We start from the raw sequence: 22623 nt of genomic DNA on the forward strand, positions 1-22623 counted from the left end.
TTGTGCAAGAGGAAAAAGACGGTGTATTTTGAGGATGAGCTCATTGTTGTTTTTTGTTTCTTCTTTGCCTGAAGCCCAGTTTTCTACTAAGATCTTATCACATTTCACACAGACTCATCATTTGAGCGTTGGTGCTACTTGATTTTTATCTTCACTGAAGTTTTAAAGCTGGATTAGGACAGCTGTGTGTTTTCACTGTGCAAGGATAAGCAGTCAGTCAGTGGGAGTTATTCTTACTGTGTACTGCTTGCCCAATTTGGCTACAATGCACCTATGTAATAAGCTGTCACTTTTTTTTTACACTTAAGTTTGAGTGGTGTGTACAGAAGCAGCAATAGGTCTGTAAAATTTCAATAGTTTTGCTTGAATTGCTCTTTTATTACCACAGCTTGGTTTTTGCTGGCACTGGAGCACGTGGGTCACTCAGCTCTTTAGCAGATAGCGCATGACAGAGACTGTTTAAAATTGTGTTAACTGAAACAGCATTGACTTAGTTTTGGCATCAAAGACTCCTGTTTTGTAGTAAAAGACTAAAAAGAACCATCCATGTGCACTGTATTCCAGGGTGCAATGGCCTAAATGATGCGGACTATATCACTGCCATTGTTATAGCCTGGAGCAATTCTTCATCCATGCCACGGAAGCCCCAAAGCAAGCAAGATTCACCATGTTTGGGCTGATTTTTAATTGGAGTAACAACTAAAGGTTCTTTTTTTTTGTTCTTTTTTTTTTTTTTTTCCCAGACTGGAAATTACCACCGTAATGTTGCCCCCACTACAATTATTGTGAATTTTCCCTGGTACAATGAGACCTGCTGAAGCACATTTATGTTAAAGTGGCCTTTACTGTTTTCTGGAAAGTTTATATAACCCCTTTAGTGATATCTTTCTCTACTGTGGTTGCTCATTAGATTACATGGATCATTAAACACTCTAACAACAAAAGCATCCCTAGGGCGAGGGTGCATTTGGTAAATTATTCTTAAAATTCTTATTTTTTGGATCGAAAACTAATTATAATTGACTTGCCTGTACCATTGGAGTGTGTGCAGGGGGTGTCTTGAAGCTTAAAGCTATCTTTTAAAACCCACTGTTTGCATTAACATCACATGCTAATGGAATGGTTTTCTTTTTAGATTTACCAGCAATTGTTTTTTTTTTTTTTTTTAAGCACTTACCCATTTCTGCATTGGTTTACCCTTTTCTGATTAGTTTCATCTGCCAGGTAAGCCGGGAAGTACATTAGATATCTATACCGGCTTTTAAACTTGTCACTATTGTGCAAATCAAGCTTAATATGACCAATTAAGTTAACTATTGCCATTTTTGTTTCAGGAAGTTAATTCCAAAATGTATGTCCATTTCCAGCGATCAAAGAAAAGTATAGGCCGGCCCTGCCTATAATTTGCTTTAGGCTAATGTCTTGTCTTAGCCCGACATCTTGTTTCATTCAGCCTATTCATGACATATTTTAGAATTTTATTTTTTAACCTCTCCTCAAGTTGTTCTTTTTCAGGCAGTAACACAACTATGCCAGCATATTGTGGGAGTAAACCGTGGTACTCGAAGGAAATCTACACTTAAGAAAAACAATACAATAGAGATTTGGCTTTACCTGTGAGGTTGTTGTGGTTAAAGTAAGTAGAGATGTAGGGCTGGTTCATACCGAATACAGGTATATATTTTCGTTATATGAATTTTTACTATACTGCCCTACCGGTGTATTTGATTACACAACTTTCGGAACGCTACGCTCTGGCACGTAAAGGTAAACAATAACACTCTGGTGTTAGTTGCGTTGTGAATTATAAGTGTAAATGGATAAGAAAGACACAATTGAAAGCTCTGAAGCTGCATGTGCCTGGGGGCGCATGCCTCTGCTACAGGAGAACAGCACTCACGGACACGGAGGCACGGCTAGGTTAACATGCAAACAAAACGCTACCTCATTCACCATAAGAGAACACCACACCACTGAGTATGCAGCATTTAAAGCTAGAAATCAAGCTAATGCTAAAACTAAGCTAGTGTGGCAAAGACCCATTGGGCTGCTGTTGCAAATTTGCATTACTACTAGTGTGGAATTATTCTACAATATTCAGTCATGACACTAAAATAGACCATCCTTAGTCAATCTACTGCAGTAATTCCTCTCTTAACTAGTAGAAAATGCTGTGAACACCTAATTATGCGTGAAAAAAAATACTTGTCATATACTGTGAAACCCAAAACAAATAGCCAGTATTTAATTAACCTACCCAAAATAAACCCCACGTATCCTGGGTAATGTAGTGCAACTAAGCTGAGTTGTGTTCCTTTTTTCCAGACTCACATCAGTGCTTTTTAGGGGTGGTTCAGAAGTGGGTCAACACTCTGTGGTCGTGTTATTTCTGACAGAAGCTGCATTAAACCGTATCCAGCTGCAGAGAGTGGTTTAATCGCACAAAAAGATAGTGTCAAGCTTTTCTAATGCCTTAAACTAGCTCTTTAGCTGTATTACCGCAGCCACGGTCAATTGCAGAGTGTATTTGTCAGTGTCTGTACAGAAAACTACTGGTAGCTATAATTTAGTCGAATGTTTCTTCACAAAGACTCCCCGTGAGAAAATGAAACGATGCTCTCTTACCATTTTAGGAAAATGGAAGAAAAGTAATAGACAGAAGTACACCCCTCTGCTTTCTCCCATTATCTCCTTGCCACAGAATATGAAACTGCAAAGGGAGCCATGTGTTGGGAAATAATGATGAAGGAACCACTATGGTACTGAAGACAGTATATAATTACTCAGCCATGGCAGTAAATTTCTGACCCCCAAGGAGTCCAGGAAGAAAAGTGGCAAACCAATCAAAGCAGTTATAGCTGCTACCGGGCGGAACAAACTTGTGTTATAATGCAGAGACAAGGTCCTAATGATCGTTCTGCTTGTAGAAAAATATTTAGGCCAATGAGGTGGAAATGTCCCTCCAACTCTTGCTGCTATCTTGTCGCTAATAGCAAAGCCATTATGCTCAAAGGCAGAAAACCCTTTGTCCAGGGAAGTGTTTCCTTCCTCGCAGACAGAGCTGTTGTCCACGGCTCTCTTTTCTACGGTTTCATGTGTGATGTCCTAATTATCTTTTGTTGCATTCATCCAAAGCTTGGATAAAGAGAAGGCTAATTAATCCCTGAAATTTCATTTTTGTTTAATTACTTTGCAGCCCAAGACGAGGATAAAACAGAAGTACCGTAGATAAAAATTATTTGAGAGAGGCTTCAAATGAGATTTTGGTTTGGGCTTATAACCGTCAGTGATATCTGCCACTATATTTATCCCCCAAATTATTATTTATTTTAAAAGAATCAGTAACTAACCCCAATCTCTGGGATTCAACTTTGCCTGCTTGTTCTAGCAGTGTCTGTGCCTGGTATTTTTGTGGTGGAGTATAACAGGGGGTTTTGATAAAAGAGAAGCCTGTGCCCCAGTAGACTTAAGCTAAATTGGAAATTGGCAAGCCTTTCATCTATTTCGCTTGATTTACGTGCTGCAGTTCAGAGACTTTTAGGAATGTCACATTCTGTATTTCCTTCCTAGTTACTTCAATTGATTCAAAGAAGCAACAAAAGACTGCCTGACTCCAAGACCCATGACAAATTGCTCCTATAATTTTGCCAACATTTGGTTTATTAACTTGACCCAAAATATAACAACAATTTATAGTTCCATATTTTTTTAAGGCAGTTTTTATCCATTTTTTTTAACAGCAAATATAAGATAGGAGTAATGTGAATTCAACACTTGGCTTCATACTCTTTTTCTTTATTTGTTTTCTATGTTTAAACAAATTTTAATGGTTGTAGATCAATATTATTAAATTAGTTTTATTATAATATTATTCGTCATAGACTGTAAAAAGAATGGATAGGACAAGCTCACAGGAAAGTGAAGCTTTTATTTTTAGAGCTCCCCCTGCTGACTGGCTACAGTATAGATCATAAACTCCACCTCAATGAAAACAGATGAGATGTGGGTCAAACTGTAAAGTTAAAATACTCGTCACATAAATTTTCTCTAAACCTAAACTCTGCTGTGATCATTAGTTATTGTCACCCTACATTGGGATTTTACATCATATATGATGATGATTGACAGCCACGGATCTTGTGTAGCTCTCTTTGTGAATAGCAGCTACGTCATGAAGGAAAGCCGAGACGCCATTTAACTAGATATCAGTTGAAATATATTGTGGTTTTGTACTAACCTTCATGATCGAACAAGCCGTTGCTAGGATTTCCATCAGGAAAGATACTTAAGTTCTTGGCGTAGCTGGGCTTGCGTAAGTCATCAGGGCAGTACGCTAAATGGGTGGGGCGTGTTACCAGGGCTCCTCCCCCCAGACCCTACTGCGTAGACTCTGACTCCAAATTATATTAAATTTGCAAGGTGGAAGCGCACCTAAGCTTCTTTTTTTTTGGCTTCAAGAATGTTGAGTGGGAACAGCTACAGTGCGCGCTCACTGGTAGTGATGCACCAAAATTCCGGCCACCAAAAATTTTTGGTAAAAAATGGCCCAAAAGTTTATTTTCAGTTTTCAGCTAAAACAAGAACATACTTGGATGATAAATATAGCAGAGCATAAGCTGATCTTAATCAAAAACCTAAAAGCACTTTGTGTTTTAATGAGAGAACGTGTTTAATTTGGCTCTCTTTCAGCAGCCCAGTCAGTTATAGGTCTGTACAATATTCAAGTTAAACATTTTATTTATTTTATATTGTGCATTGTTGGAATGTCAGTGCTGAATAAATATTTTTAATTGATTTATTCTTTGAAATTGTATAAATTAATATAAATGCTTCAATGTTTTCATTTCACTGAGGTGAGTACACATTCAGAGCCATGAATGCAATGGTACTAATAATTTATTTTGGTTTTTTGGTTTTTGACCTTTGTTTTCTTATTTTCGGTTTCGGCCAAGAATTTTTCTTTCGGTGCAATATTATTGTATTATTGTGTAAATATTATTATTTACAGTATATTGGTAATTTGTGAAAAACATTCCTTGCCTGCTGTCAACTGTTTCTTCCATTTTCAGCAAATTAGAGACATAGGGTTGTCCTCATAGATCAATAAATCGAAGATCATTTGCTCGAAAAAAGTTAAAGGTTAAAATTGAAAGTTTGTTTGATCTCCACTATAAACACTCTCTTATAGACAAAGTTTCACAGATTGCATTGTGGGATGTGCAGTCCCGTAGATGGATGCATAGGAGTTTTTACTTCTTACATGACTTCCTATTTTTCTTTATCAGACGAGGAGGAAAGTAATTTGCTTCACACAATTATTGTTCTAGTTTGTTCTCGGTATTCTCCGCGATATCACCTCACTTTGTGAGACGTTCAATTTTGGCAGGATTCAGATCTTTCCGTGTAAGCTCCAAATTAAAAATCCCCAATTGCTTTGCTGCAATTTTCAATCTGTAAAAACACAAAAAAATTGTTGAAAAGTCACTTTGGCAGAGTTTTTGGTGGGTAAACACAAGAAATCACAGTAAGAATTAAGTTAAAACACTTCTGTGCATCCATCTACAGGACTCCACATCCCACAATGCAATGTGCAAAACTTCACAAATATAATAAATAAACCTTTGGGTGGCAATTTCAACCCTTTTCATAATATTTTAAGCAAATTATCTAAGCTTTATTAACCTATGATGCCTACACTATGGCTTTATCCTATAAAAGAATGATCATTTCCAGCAGCAGCTTTAAAACCTATTTGTAGTCCTGATCTCCAGTTCTAAGAAACACTCTTGTTATTTTCTTTTCTGTTGTCAACAATGTGCAGTGACTGTCACAGAAACTCCATTTCAAATGAAGTCCTCTTGTCACTTAGCTGACACCCCAACATATTCATCAAAGGGGATTATTGAGTGTGCCCTATTGGAGCAGCCAGAAATGATTATGGATGGTGCACGTCTCAAAATTGCTGCGTTTTGGCTCGGCATCATGTGTTGACTCCAGAGGTCCCAGTGAAAATCCAATGGGAGTGATGAAAGTGAAAGGCACCCGTTCATTATTTATCAGCTGGTAAAAAGCTGATGCTTGAGTTTTTGGTCTCGTAGCACGGGAAAAAGAGGCTTTTCATTTGTTTGCTTCCAAATGCTTGAATCTGTCCAAATAAATGTATTATTGCAGAGAATGTATTAAATGCTGGTAATGGAATTTCTAACTTTCATTTTTCTTTTTATGATATTACGGTTTTTTTTCATTGGCTTGATGTGCTTTTCTTGCTCTTTTTTTTTTTTTTTTTTTTAAGTCAACCTGGAACACCTATAACAGTGTTATCCAAGTATGGACTTTGTTCCAATTGATCTTAACCGCATGCTTTTTCTCTGTGTAGCCATTAAGCTAACCCATTCATGGTTGTATTATTGCCCTTAGGTTGTTTTAAAATCACTATTACTGCTTTTCTGATCACTGTGCATTGTTGACCTGTTGGATTTACCTTGCAGCACTTCTCATTGTCCAATTGTCTTATCGCTTGTGTAAGCATTCTGCCCGGCCTGCCTTTGAAAATGGTTTAATTTAAGATCGATTGTTCTATTAGAACCCCAGGGCAGTAGGGGTCTTTGTCATTGTGATAGGTATTGCCAAGTGGTTTGCATGCTAGTGTGAGTAAAGGTCTCTCTGTGTGTTGAGAAGATAATTACAATGTCAATAGAGCCCCCACTATCATAAATCTGACGTGAGTAAAATGTAGAGATCGCCCTCCTACAGCTTTCAGAAAGCTTTGACTTGGTATTTTCAAAGCAGCGATTACCAAGAGGGAGCAAAACTCAGCCCGAGTACTTCAACAGACACATTGCTGCATTTGATACTGCAATAATTCAAAAAGTTATTCCCACCTTTGATGTATGTGGGGATTCTTTATCCTGTCTAAGGTGAAGATACAAAACACAATAAACCATGTGAGATTTTAGCTGTTATGTGAATATGTTGGTGCTGCAACCGTCTCATATGGCGTTTTCTAAGGCATGTCAAAATTATTGCCTCTTTAAGATGCAAATGCTTTTTTTCCCTCCAAGTATTGATTCATGACCTCATCGAAGCAGCAGTTTTTGTGCTGACATGTTAATGTGATTGTAGCGCCCACTTGGGAACAGATAAAAACCTAACCTTCTATTTTCCGGACACTTGTCACCTTTGAGAACACTTGGGTGGTTTCAGTATTTAGTTTTCATTTGGCTTTATTTAGTACTCAAGTGTGTTTTGACAGTTCTGAAAAATGATTAAGCTAGGTTTGCTCATGTGGATCCTAAGCAAAGTGTAATCCTCCTTAAAATGCTTCTGGTTTATATTCATATTCAAATGATGCCAGGTGTTATTTTTAAATGCTTAAAATAGACTAAGAGATTTGAGTAGTTTCAGACTTTGTTTATTCTCAGTTTGCACTGTGGTGCATAATAGTTCAAAGTGGCATTTTTGGAGCAAAAGGTAAATTATTAGTGAATTTAATAACCACAGCGTGGATATTTAGACAAGGTGGAAGGCAATGATGATTATTTCAGTTGATGCTTAATGAATCATCTCTGGCCTGTTAACAGCAGTGGAGCCCACTTAGTAATGCTGATGATGATTTCCCCCATCTCAACAGGAAACTGGCAATCAGTGAAACGGACCATGATTAAAATGAATTATGATGCCTGCAGAGATCCCCCATGTGATCTACAATGCACAATGAGCCACTTCACATTTTTATTTATCTTGGAGATATTGGTGGAATTTACCGAGGGACGTTTTCTTCTCATCTTTACAGATATCTAGCTAAAGGATTTTTTTGGAGGGTAGTGTCCATCAGCTCAAATCTGACTTTAATGTCAGCAAAGGTGCTCTAGCGGTATTGCGAGTCATCCTGTGTGCTGTGGCCCGAGGCCATATTGGCAGCTATGCATTAAATTGGTAATATGCTGGGCGGCCTGCATTATCTGCCCCATCAAAGTGATGAGAGAAGTGATGAAACGCTTTATTCAGCTGTCCAGGAGATCATTGGAAAATCGCTTTTCTAGCTCTGGCCCGGCAGCATGTTAAGTTGTCCTTTAGGAAGCCTTTGTTCAACTTGTTTTATTACTGACTCGCTACACAGCTGCAGGACAATTGGGTCGTGATTGCTGGAAACTTTCATATTCTTTTACTCTCCCTCCAAGCTACAAATGCTTACACATGGATTCATCTTATGCACTTTGCAGTCCAGACAACAGTCACTGTGAGTCTTGCAAATACCCATGACACAGTGAGATCCCATTCCCATCTTTGTTTTTTTTCTTCTGTTTAGTCGGCTATTAAACTTCCTGAAACCATGTCAAACATTCTTAATTAAGAATGTTTGAGCATGTTCAATTATTACAGTTAATTGAGTTTAAAAATGTTATCAATTTTCAATTTCTATGATACACTAGTGGGGCCAAGAGTTTGCACGCGATTTGGTGTCAGTCCGTTTTTGCTACACTTGCTGGACATAAGGCCACTCGATTTACGACAAAATCTATTCTAGAAACGCATGTTGTTGTCCCAAAACATGGTGGTTTAGCCTATGTCATATAGCTTTTTTCATTTCAGCAAATGAAGTCCATAATATTGGGTCAGATTTTGCACAAGATTAAAAATTGCTGTTTCTTTGCCCTCCCATTAACTGTTTATGGGGGAAAGTTTTGTGTATATGTGTGATATTGTCTCAAAACATGCATGCGATATGTATGAAATGACTATATCGAGACCATTGAGTGCAAATTGTGATAATCGTTGAATAATCGAATCGTAGCACCCTCAATCGTAATCTAATCGTGAGTTTCCTTAGATGGCACATCCTTAATATAAGAGGCAACTTGAATCACCATATTGGTGTCATTTTATGCACCAAAAGGTTGAATTTAACATATCAAGATATATATCGTACATCGTGATCTCGCCTAAAAATATCGAGATATTGGTTTTAAGCCATATCGTGCAGGCCTATGTAAGGGTATATTCAGTGTCATTTTCTAATTTTTGCTATTAAGTTAAACAAATAGCAATGATAATAATGATGTAGCAATTTCCATTTGAGGAACCATATTCTGTATTTTCCGTATGTTTTTCGAGATCACAGAAAATTGGAGGCCCATCTTTGGTCACCCTCCTCTCTCCGATGTGCTTGTCGTGTGATCCCACAGCAATACCAGAGTGTATTTGCAATGCAGCAGAATGCTGATACCACTACTCTCCGTAGCCATTTGGATTACATACTGTACATCTAATGCATTATACTACAATAGATTTTTACAGATATAAAAGCATTACATTTACTATTAATAAAAAAAATGACCATGTACTTTACTGCAAATGTCCCTAAATATAGACTGAAACTTGGCAAAGTTAAACAGGATGAATGTTGGAAGTAATAGAATAACATTTTGAATTGAAATAAGTGGATATGAATTGTCCTGCATTCAGCAATTAGTGCAAGGTTTGAAACTATGCCAGAGGCAACATAACAACATTATTATTTTGTACATTTTCTTGTTCTTTCTTTCTGGGTTTGCCCTTGCGAGCTAAGTAGAGAAAACATCACCCCAGAGTTACCGTATATGCTAATCTGAGCATAGTTTATCCTCTAATTTGCTCATCCTGTTGTATGAGTTTCCTACCTCTAGGCTGTTGGCTGTGGGGCAAAGCGATTACCTGAGGAGTTGCCAGGGGAGACATTCATGTCGGCTTTTTAATAACTTTCCAGGCTTACTTGATGAAGCTAAAAGCTCACTCCGGTCTTCAGTTATGATTCCGAGCTTAGATATTATATCTACAAATGAGGCTGTTTCCTCTGACACCAGGGTTAAAAGTTTATGACACACTTGAGCGTTACCCTGTCATTTTCCTGACACTGAGTCAGAGATACCTTTGCTTCCTCTAATGCAACTTTAGCTAATAGAGCAGGTATAGTCAACTGGCGGCCCTCAGTCTAATTGTATAATTGTCTAATTATAGTTCCCTGTAAAATCCATTTAATTTTTTCCAAATTCTGTTTTTTTCCTCCAAATTCCATTTTCCACATATACATTTTTTCAGAACATATTAGTTTTTAACACCTGTGAGGAAACAAAATAAAAAGAAAGCCATAATTAAACAAAAAAGTATGTCAAAAAAAAAAAAATTATATAAAATTATGAGTAAGATGTAATTAAAAGGTATATATAAGTTGTACTGACATGGATTATTCTTACTGCTTTTCAATTATTTTTTCAATTATTTGCACTGATTAGATGTGTTTTTCAAACACTCTAAGCAGGTGAAGCTAATCATGTTTTCACGGAGTGCCGCTTAGCGCTTCACAAGAAATGGGGGGAGTTTCACAGACGCATTAAAGTTAAGCGGGCACTGGTGACTCCGTATTTTAGAGTAAGGAATGAGTTGCGTGTTTTTTTGGCAGTTTACACAGAGTTTTGGGTGGTTTAGACAGTGTTTGAAGCAGCTAAGACGGGAAGGGAGCGGGTGGTGCACCTTATGAGTTGTCCCCGGAAATATTTCCCCATTAAAAAAAATTAGGGGTGTCCTGATCTGATATTGATATCGAATGTCGGTCCGATATTAGCCAGAAAACAAATATCGGATTTTATCAGACTACATTTAAATTCTCCGATATAAGCGCTACGATAAGTTTTTGTTTTTGTCCCCGCCCTCAGTTGTTCCCACCATATACTGACAGTAAAAAAATAACTGAATGTTGACTATTGTTTTCTGTTTGAGTGAACATCACTTGATCAAGCCTTTTATAACATTCCACATTACAAAATAAGTAATAAAAGTATGTATGATTTGCGCTGATATCGTATCGGATTGATATTGGTTTTCGGCCAATACCCGAGACTGTATCAGAAGTGAAAAAGTTGTATCGGGACATCCCTAAAAAAAAATGTTCCTTGCCTCACTGTGATGGTGTTTCATCCACATTCTTTCAATTTCCGCATTCAACAGTTTTCATTGTTCGGTTTTGTGATTTCTTCCGCGATTCCGTTAACGTGGATTTTATAGGGCCCTAAGATTATATTAAAATATACATACAAAACAGCAAGAGTACGCTAAAATATAGTTAAAAAAAATGCAGTATAAAACAATAAAAACACAGAAAATACTCCAGAAACACACAAAACTGTTGCAAAAATATATAAAACGACAACAGAAATACACTAAAAAGCTCCAAGTAACACAAAACCACAACAGAAATACACAGAATGAGTAAAAAAAAATACAGAATTACAGAAAATGACAACAAAAGTACAAAAAAATACATGACAATTACCAATCCCATAGTAGTACAAACAAACAAAATGACAACAGAAATAGACAAAAAAGACTCCAAAAAATATGCAAAATGGTTGATGACATGAATGTACAAACAAACACATTTTTGTGGCCCCCGCTCCAATGAAAGTTGTCCACCTCTGTGATAGTGTAGAAGACGGACGGATGGATGGTGCGCCACTGCAAAGCACAAACAGGATTTAGAAAGACAATGACATGAGGAGTGAAATCATCAATTGTGGTGATGATAAATGAGCCTCACTTTGTCCTGTCTGCTGATCATAAGAGTCGGCCATGCATGTCTCACTACTCAACACACACACATACACACCCACACATTCCAGGAAAATACGCCCTACTGAAGGTTCAGGTGAAGATTGAGTAACGTCTTTGATTTTTGCCGCCTTCGATGCAGCATGTCTTTAGCAGTATATCTTGTAGATTTAGTAAAGTTGCTGCTGACCCAGGGCATGTACGGTATGCTTCTGCAGCTGAACACCCACTTTCTTTAAGTACCTTGGCACGGTCCCTCTCTAACGCAGCTCTAATCATGTGACCAGGACCATGTGTCAACAAGTGTCATTTCATGGTGTTTATTACAATGCAATGTTGGGTCTTCACAATGTATGTTGTGCATTAATAATATTTTTCATGCAAAACCGATATTTCTTTCATCAGCATTCCACAACTCCTGGAGGTTTCAAGGTTAAGGGTTATTAAAATGAAACAACTCAGTGTCCTATTATAATGCCACTTATCACATGATGGACTAAATGGACTAGATTTATATAGCTCTTTATCACCACACTGAAGCAGTCTCAAAGCGCTTTACAATCAGCTCATTCACCCAATCACTCTCACATTCACACACCAGTGGGACAGGACGCCATGCAAGGCGCTAGTCGACCACTGGGAGCAACTTAGGGTTCAGTGTCTTGCCCAAGGACACTTCGACACAGTCAGGTACTGGGATCGAACCCCCAACCTCTCGATCAGAAGACAACCCTCTACCACCTGAGCCACGGTCTCTTGATCTGCAAAATCAGCAGTTGCCCATTTGTCATTCCACACAATGTGTACAGATCTATCTATTACAGACACATAACTGAACATGTGGTAATTTTTAAAGAAATGTTATGTTTTTCCTGTGTCTCATGATGACAGCATTGCACACCCCAGTTTCCTAATTTTGCTTATTGCAATTTTTATGAAGGTTATAGTGATACTTTCTGTCATTGAGATCATTTCCCAAATTCCTTTTCAGAGCACTAATTTATGTCTTATTTCCATTTTTCCACTTTAATGTGAAATACAGACCTGAAACTAAATATCCCAAAATTATGCCAAAACATTTCATTAAGTTAAACCTAAATTATTATATTCATCTATGCTTCAGAAGTCGAAACAGTACGCTTAAATTCCCCGAAATCTTGTGGAAAGGCATGTTTATTTATCTTTTCAGTGTTTTACATGTCTGTGTGCTCTCTTCAAAACACTTGCTAATTGTTCAGCCGCCCATAAAATGATTGAAAAAAATATGATGATAATCTTTCCCAATACATGTAGGTGGAGGTATATTCCGTATCATGGCTATTTCCAAGTTTTTTCTTCTGTTTTCTATAATCACAGAGAATCTGAGTTCTCTCTATGACCAAAGGGTTTCACACTATTGCATTAAAACAGCTACTGTGTTCAGCACATGCCAGGGGTTTGATTTTGTTTTCTTAGTAAAATAAGATGGATTTTGTTGTGAAAAACACCTCAGTATCCATGTGCAGGCCTTTCACATTGTCTTATATTTAATACTGGGAATCAACCTGAGAGTTACTGGTTTCAGCACAAAACCTTGCTTTTGTTAATGGGAGTTTTGTTTTCCCTATGATAAAGCTACATATCTGCACTGCTGTATAGGTGGCCAACTAATGGAAATAAATGGCAAAGCTGTTCAGTCTGTGTGTGATTGGTAAACTTCCTGTTTCTAAGCTGTCCATTTTTCTGCTGTCGCTCCAGGTTCAACTACAGATCAACACATCATCTCGCCTCTAATGGTTTCTACGAGTTTCTCAACTGGTTTGATGAAAGAGCCTGGTACCCTCTGGGCAGGATTGTTGGTGGTACAGTAAGTTTCTTTTCAAATTCACAATATTTATTTCCTTGCCTTTTTGTTTGTCATCATAAGCAAATTGTAACTGATTGCAAATCTGAGGGTAATTAATTACAATTATAGCGTGTTGTGAATTTGTAAACAACAAACTGAGAAGACAATCTTCGACATACATATAATACATCTTAGCCACTCACACTTATTTTCATGGAAATGCACATTTTTGTTAATGTGGTAAAGTTTGCTTGTCTTCTTAAAATAAAAAAACAAATAACAATCCCTTATCATTTTAATGAATTACCATGGAAAATGCAAAAAAAGGAAATATTATTTGCAGGCTTAAAAAGAGAGTTAAGGATTAGGTGATTTGTTTCATTAGTACTTAATATTTTCATTCTGTAATGCTAACAAAGATGCAAATTCCTTTTAACTTTTAATAAAGGGTTTGCCAAAGAAATATAAGAAGGCCAGCATTTCTAAGTCTTACGATAGGTGGGGAATGTCAGCAATCAGAGCTTCCATACTCGAGAGCACCTGAAGCATTCTGCTGCTCAGTAGGTTCCAGTAAAATTCTACGTTTCCCACAATTATTAGCACTTTTCTGTAGTCTTTGTACTCTTTCTGGAATATGGGACATGTTTTAAAGGTGTCTGTACTTTTGTAGCTCGTCTGCCACTCTTTCCTCTAAGCTCGACTCAATCTCTGCTGCTCTGTTTTGCCAGGTGGGTGAAATGCAGGTCGGTGTTGTATTTATTAAGTTTAATGTAAAAAAAAAATACATGCCGAGCAGTAATGCTGTGCAATATAATGATGTATGTCGTAGTGCGATAAAATAATAATAATAATGCATCAGTTTTATATAGCGCTTTATCATAGACACTCAAAGTCGCTTTACACAATTAAGGCATTATTCTTTCACTTCACACTTAGTGGTGGTAAGCTACTATTGTAGCCACAGCTGCCCTGGGGCAGACTGACGGAAGCGAGGCTGCCATAGTGCGCCATCGGCCCCTCCGACCACCACCAACACTCACTCACACACTACATTCATACTAGGCAATGTAGGTGAAGTGCCTTGCCCAAGGGCACAATGACAGATACCACTGGGGTGACTGCCACCCCACTGTGGCACCTGGAATTCTCAGTGGTCTCCCATCCAACTACTAACCAGGCCCAGACCTGCTTTGCTTCCAAAATCTAACGGGATCGGGCAATGACAGGCTGGTATGGCCACATACTAAACCTCTACCATCATATATGATCTTTGATGGAGCTTGCAGGTAAAATTCACCACAGGTACAGTTTAAAACGATAGCAGTGGCCATTATTGTTGGTTTTTGCGCCCTTTGGTGACATTTCCACATACAAATTTCCAAATTATAACACATGACAACAGTACATGTAGCAAAGATAATAATGAATAGCGATTTTTCATTCTTTTCATGTAATTTTAAGGAAATACTATATCGGGATATATCGTTATCAGGTTATACAGTAAATCTGCCTATATTGTGATATAAAATGTTCTACACATCGCACAGCACTACTGAGCAGTGTTTTGTGTAACAACAGGTATACGCGGAGCGGAGTCCATGCGGTCATAAAATCTGAGCTTTGCACTTAATTGGCCTGGCGGACTCCCCACGGCGCGGTGGACCTCCACAGAGTCTAGTCTGTGTACGTTCCGCCCGAGTATGTTTGAACCAAAAGTAAGAGTGGATGACTCATGTTACCGTCCTGCTCTCTCACTTGGGGAAAAGTCTCTAGCATTTGAGAGGGAGTGCAACTCTGTTTACATCTTGCTCACGAATGAGAGAATGGTTGATCCAATCTCAGACGAAAACTGAGACAGCTGAGACTTCTGAAGACTCCATTGAGGCAGCGTGAGGAACGCAGACACAGAAGCAGCTCGGCGTACAAAAAGCCTGCTGAGGCCATTAAATGCTTCTAGATTTCACTGTCTGCACCTTCAAGGCTTCTTTTTCTGGGTACAAAAAATGCTCAGGTTTACTCAAAAAGATGGTGTACAGATTTCACAGCCCACCTAGCTTGAAAGCCTTTCAGATCTATAGAGAAGTAATACTTTGCTCTTGAACCTTGCGTTGGCATTTAAACATTGCTAAATGGAAATACTTATTTTCTTAGAATTATTGTTCAAGCAAATATTTGCAATGTTCATTTCAAAATGGGTGGAATGACATCTTCAAAAGTAATATTTCACCAACTGCTTTGCTGTAACAAAGGTCTTGGGTTATTTATGCCGTTAACAATTTTATAAGATCATAATAAAAAGAATAATTGCATGAGAAGACCAAACAAGCCTCATGAATACCAGTTTATTTCAGAGGTTATATTGAGTTATGGACAGCAGTTTAGAAAACACCACAGCATCTGTAAGCCTGGATTCAAGCACAATAAGGTAGCAACAATAAGCATGCGGTTTCTCTTAGCTCTTCTGGCCTCTCTGTTTGTCTGCAACATTGATCGCTTGGAGAGAATAATCCCTTTTCAGTGGAATACATAGTATGTTTATTCACCATCATTGTTCTTCTAAGCTTCCATTTCCCTGGCTTTTTTCAAGAGCTGGAAGAATTGAATACCTCCAGTCTATCCAACATTTTCTTTTCACCTAGCCCACTTGTTGTCCTTTCTTACCAAGGTTACGTGGTTCATGGTTAGGCAGGGCCTTCACTCTGAGCTGTAATTGCACAAGCAAATGGGGCATCAAGGACTAAATACCTGTGGTTTTCTTGCAGTGAGTGTGAGCCTGACCCCTGTGCCTGTAGCATGTCTTTGTGGTTTCGAGCTTCAGCTCTGCGCTGTAGAAACACAGCCTTTTTTGCCTCACTGGGAATTGCCCTCTTGCAATTTTGACAGTGATCATGTTAATACCTCTCATCACTATCGGATGCCGTTTTGATTCACAGCACCAACCAGATGGTCAGGGATAGAAGCTTCTTCTGTTTTCAATGGTGATGCTTGAGTATAAGCCTGGCTGTTGCATGAGAAACCATCAAATTGCAATCTGTCAATCAGCATTTACCCGTCAAAAGTAATTACCATCAACGCTTCCCTAATTGCTTATGACAAGGCTGGCTTGTAAATGAAAAATGATCTGGTTCTGTTACAGTACACGGATAGTTGGGCTGGGCTTTGTAACCACGGGTTGGTAGCTGGGGCTTATTTTGAAATTGGTAATAAGAACTGGAAGGCGTATAAATAAGATGTTATTTTTGTTACATTTCAGCGCTTTACACAGACATTTTTTTCCAAGGAGAAGACGATGTGCTCCGAAAGAAAAATATTTGGGAGCACGAAGAAATACTTATTTATAGACACAAACAAATAAGCAGCACATCATGAATTTTTGATTAACATTTTGATTTCTCATTTATTTCCTCTGTTGTATGTTGGCCTTCTTGTATGTTTAGATGTCAGCCAGCATTCCATCACAGGAGTTGGATCAAATTCCTGAATGGGGAGACCCTCCATGCTGGTCCTTATTAACTAATTTACGAACCCAATTTTTGAATCTGCATTTAAAGGTGCAATTTTCAAAAGCTAGGAAGATCTCAGCTAGCAAGACCAAGCTCCACCCTCTACTCTCTATCCCGCAGTGCTTCATCCAAAGCTCCGTCCCAATCCATGCCTTTACAACTTTGAACGTGCATTTCATGTAAAAATAACAAATCCCCCCAAAGCAAAACAAACATAGAGCTGTCCAACCGAAAAAAAAGAATCTCAACATCACTTTTCAGACCCTTCCCATGAATCATTTGTGCTTTGTATTTCTGGGAACTGTGTCACGTGACGAATGTGCATGTGGGGGAATGGAGGGACAGTGGTGGGTGTGGCCAGGAATGGTAGGTATTGGTAAGAGTTTTTACAGGATTCCAGTTGCTACAGGGATCTGATTCTTTCCCTTTCCTTTCCTGAAAACATGTATTGACCACTCTCCGGATGGAAAAATTATTTCACCGAGTATAAAGCAAAATGTGTTTCTGAACAGGATTGCAGACCCTTCCTTCAAAGGAAAAGGAAAAGTCAAAGCTTTACTACATTTTAAAAAGAACTACATCACTAAATTGGAAATGAGGAGCGTCCTTTACTGCTGACTTCTCTTCTCAGTCTCTCCTCACCTTCACCTGACTGGCCAGACTGGTTTCACGCTCTTTTCTTTCTTTTTTTTTGTGGTGTGACTCATTGAGTTATTACAGAGAACAACTCTGATTGGTGCATTGCGACTGGAGGATTGTGGGACATGGATGTATAAAACTCTGAGCTTGACTGTAAATTTTCATCAAATTTCCTTACTTGCTTTGAGGCTACTCAACCAGGGCTGCATAGACACGAGGCGTGTCCCAATCCGATATTGATATTGAATATCGGTTTGATGTCGGCAAAAGAATGTGTATATCGACCTGCACCCAAAACCTCTGACATAAGCACTCTGATACAGAGGTTTTCAGTCTCCGCTCCAGAACTTCTATCAAATGAGTCATTTTTTTCAATACTTACTGTTGCTGGCTATTCTCTGTTCAAGTAATGACTTGCTCAATACTTTAACATGCCACGCTACAAAATTAGTAATAATTTTGTATGATTTTCACTAATATTGTATCAGATCAATATCTGTATTGGCCAGTACTCAGGGTTACAATATCAGAATTAAATTAGTTGTATGGGGATTGGGGGCACCCTGTGCCTGCACCTCACTGGTGTTGGTTTAAATCAGCGCAATGATTTGTGTGTGTGAGGGTAGCTGTGATCTCAGTGTGTTAAATGGCCAGCGCTATTTAGCGGATGTCAAGGGCCGGGCATTTGGCACCTCTGTTGTGGATGAAATGGCTTGGTTGACTCTGGTTGGTAATTATCTTTACCCACATGTATCATTTTTGCAGCTCTCGGGTGTGTTTTTTTTTTTTGTCAGGGCACTTGTGAGTAAAATGCCTGCACTGTAGAGCCCTGCATTTACAAGGATCTTAGGCTGCATTGGGCAATGCTTTCTGCATACAAATATAATCAAGTTGAATTAAATTGAAGCAGGGCTCTCACACAATTTAGGCTTGTGATTGCTTTAGATTCTACTAAATTAAAAACACAAAACAGATTTTTACAAAATGGGCAACATGCGTTTTGATTAGATTACAGAGAGACAGGCTACTTTAAGTCAACTAATTATGTGTTGCTGCAGTACTAATATGTGAATAGAGGCAGAAATCTCTCGGGAATCTGTTTTTGCAGCTGTTCATGAGACCGACACACAGTTTTACCTTAGGTCTGTGTATGCTGTTCCAGTTTGCACACATCTTTTTTCAAATCAATTTCCACCTTTAATGCAAAGATATGAAAAGTACTGTAATGGGAGTATTTGCATTTATCATGTGTGAATTATTCTAGACAGATAATTGTGCTTTGTTTTCTCTGTTCCTAATTACTTATGCTGTTACAGATCTTTATCAAGCAAATATTTTTCCATGCTACTGGTTGATCGCAATGGCAGTCCATGTTTATTCAATTCAGTTGAACTTTATTTATATACCACCAATTGCAAATATAAGTCATGCACTGTGAAGATGGTGAATGAACTGGTGTAACCTGTTTTATTTGCTCTGTAGCAGCCAACTTAAAATTCTTTTTGTCTATGCATTCGGGAGCCTCACTGCCCACGGCCATTGGTTGTGAGGTGATCTACTGAAGAAATTAAACTACACAGCACTAGAATTATTGTTGCATTTTTTTTTGTGTGTATGTAAATATTGAGCTAGCTGTCAAAAGAAAAAGACAAAATATGAATAATTAATATATTTCCTTAGCAGATATTGCAGTTGAAGCTAAACTACAAAATACTTCATCGCCATTCCTGCACCTCAACTTCATCTTTGTGTTTACAAGCCTTAGTAGTTTGCTGAGCTTCTTGCTTTGGGATTGCAATAGCTTTGCAGTTAAAGTTAAACCAGTTCTGGTACAATGCCTTGCTGTGCTCCATATGCATTGCACACCCAATAGAGATGTCTGAACACTGCAGTATTCACCTAAGATTGGGAAGGTTTTGCTGATGTTGGACAGCATATTAAAGAAGAATTAGAGCACCAGATGGCAAATAGCATTTTGTATTATGTAGGGCATAGTACAGTTGATGGTAGGTAGGAGGGCTTCACTCTTGCCTGCTCAAAATGTAAATGTATCTGTATAAACATGCAAATCAATGCAAAATTAAGCTGCAAAGTCAAGTATAGAAATACAAGATCTTGGTTAGTTTTAGCAAGTATAGAACATTTTCACATTCATGCAAGATGCACAAACGCCCACGCACATGCACACACAGTAAATACAGCCACAATGAAAGCTAATTTTTCGGTCTTGAAAAAACGCATCACACCCACATCAGTAAAGGCAGAAAGTTGTTATACACTTGTTAGAAAAATGAACATTGTATAATAAAGAGTTGTTGTCATTAAGATGAATCATCAATGTATAGGTTAAGAACAAATTATGCTTTGTGTGTGCTACATATCAAAGGTGTAACGAGCCATCTATCTGGATCGATATATTGACTAAGCAACGATCCAATCAAATCGATTGAAACTCAAACATTCGATCAACATTGTCAGTGAAATACAGGACAGGTCTTTTTCCTTTTGTTTAAAAGAAGGATTTTAATTGAATTGTAACTTTTCAGCCATTTATCAAAAATATCAAAATAGTTACAATTCTCCTGAAGCTAGAAAAAAGCTAATTGTGTTAAATGTTTAGTGTTGTCTTGAATCAGTCAATGTCCACTGTATCGAATTATGGCAGACTTTGTGATATCAGCAACTACTGTGCTATTGTCAAAAGAATCAATATTGTGTCATCATAAAACTGGTGATTCACATCTGACTAATTATGAAAGTCTTTGTTTACACGGCTGATGATCACAATCTTCTGAACACGGACAACTTTAAGGGAGTGGGAGCTCATAACTTAACTCTTGTGTTGCTTTTAAATCCCCATTTTCATTTCATTCATATTACTTTTAAAACACTCAATCCTTTAGACTAGTCTGGGCTCCTTTTAGGATTGTGTTGTCAGTTCATGATGGATTTGTGTTGCATTTTAAAAACCTCGCAGGACCCGACAACCTGACCCTGACATTCTCCTCTGTCCTGTTGAGAGGAGGTCAGTGACCCTTGGGTAGATTTAATGAATCCAGCTTTAAAGCTGTGGAGAGTCGTATTCAGTCGTAAGCCTTTAAGCCTTCTTTTTATTTCTGTATTTATAGCTCACTTACGCTGCAAAGAATTTGATACCTTTTCTCATTTTACTTGATTCATCTAAGCTTCCGTTCCATATCAACATTTCCCCATCAACTAAACCGTCCTCTCATTCAGTGTACTGAAAGTTATTCAGATCATACTGGAAGTCTCTCTTAATTGCGAAAGCTTGCATTAGTATACAAGCTGTCACGCCTCATACCTGGAGTAGATGTATTAGCTGATATTTAATATGAGAGCTGAATGCTTTTCTGCTTAAACCAGTTCAAATGCTCTTTTTCTTATTTCAGCCACCCACCCTCCAATCCTCAGAGGATGACTGTCAGTTGCTTTATCCAGAGCCAAAGATAACGAAGGGCTTTTTTAATTTGACAGAACAGAACAATGGAGGGTTGTCAAGCCTATAAACCTCCCTTTGTTGCCTAAAGGGCAGTGAGTCCAGTAATGCTAACAGCTTTTGTCACCTTTAGTCTATGATGCACTCATTGGCCACTTAATGAAATACACCTCTCCAACTTTTTTTTTTTAACACAATTACTTAATCAGTCTTTCAAACGGCTACAGCTTAATGTATTAGGGCAAGAAGACAAGGATTAAGATAACCTGCTGAAAGTGCAAGGAGAGAGAAACATTGTTCAAGCTCTATTAATGGTGACATGGTTCCCCAATATAACTCATATAGGAACAGCAAACCCAAATCAGAAAAACAAAGATTGAGAAATGTTCAGTCATGTCTTCTGCTGCAACATACAGTTAGGCATGAACTACAGGAAAGTATTTTCACTTGGAGGGGCTCAGATTTTTCATGATTGCAGAAAGCACTGTCTGAGTAGGAAATGGCAATGTTGTTGTCATTAATATTTTCACTTATTTTAAATAAGTCTTGAAAAGGAAAAAAAAAAAAAAAAGAAGAATCTGCATTATGAATTTAGACAATTCTTCACTGCAAATGATGGGCACCAAAACAATGTCTAATTTTGAGAATATGATGGAGTTCCCCTTCTTAATTGACACAGGCTAAATGGACACTTTTTGGGACAATATCACATTTTTATAAACAATGTTCCACCGTAAAACTGGTGGTCTAGCGAGTACCAACTTTAGCAAATTGACACACGTCAAATCGTATGGGGCCAATACAGGTATTACATAATAGTAAACTCAATCATTATAGCGATAGAAATCACAATAAATAAAAACTATAAATAAAACAATTCCCAACTTGAAGTGTAAACCGTTTCCTTAAAAACACACATGAATTTGAATACATCAACACTAGATATATTAAAAAAAGCAACAATAGCTGCTGACTCAGAGGTCATGAGTTGATATTTTATGGAATATATTAGTGTTATTGTATGCAATTCATTTATCGCCTCACTTATAATGAAATTATTTTCTTAAAAAAAAAGCACATGAGAAGCAAAAATATCTCCATTAATGTTTTTTTTTATTTTTTTTACTGCTACTGAATCTTGTTTATTTTATATTTTATAATGAGTTACACAAAGTTATGGTTGAAAAATTTTTCATTGATTTCCTATAATTAAACCAGATTAAGCTTGATGATTTCATTATTCAGTATATTTTGGTGTAATAATCACAATAGTTACATTAGTCTAATGGGACCAGCTAAGTCTAATGGGAAATATAATTTAAAAAATATTGTTTTTCACAAGCTGGGAATAGTGACGTCAGTGTTTATGCTAACATTTATTTCACACGATGTGTGACATGTTAGCTTTTATCCTTTCATACAAGTGTTAAATCTGACCATAAACAAATCGGTGGCTTTCTTTGGTTTGATAAAAGTAAGCCATGTACTTTTTACTTGGTCTATTCCTTATATGGAGTGGTTAGACCTGTGTCCGTGTTGTTGGCCTGACGTCATCGTCAACAAAGTCTCAGATTGGTTTTCGTCATGCGAAATGGTTGCAGGAGTTCAATATTTTG

General features: G+C 37.7%; 1 protein-coding gene and 1 pseudogene across 1 annotated transcript in view; one reads left to right on the forward strand and one right to left on the reverse strand.

Moving 5' to 3' along the window:
* LOC114472113 (dolichyl-diphosphooligosaccharide--protein glycosyltransferase subunit STT3B) overlaps positions 1-22623 on the forward strand; it is a 117923-nt gene that overhangs the window by 25903 nt on the left and 69397 nt on the right. The window contains exon 2 of the mRNA XM_028461222.1: positions 13321-13429. Coding sequence (XP_028317023.1) covers positions 13321-13429 — 109 coding nt within the window. The remainder of the gene's footprint in view (positions 1-13320; positions 13430-22623) is intronic.
* Positions 14535-14652, reverse strand: LOC114472724 (uncharacterized; annotated as a pseudogene).

This window comes from Gouania willdenowi, chromosome 11 (genome assembly GCF_900634775.1).
Source record: "Gouania willdenowi chromosome 11, fGouWil2.1, whole genome shotgun sequence".
In the NCBI taxonomy this organism is placed as follows: Eukaryota; Metazoa; Chordata; class Actinopteri; order Blenniiformes; family Gobiesocidae; genus Gouania; species Gouania willdenowi.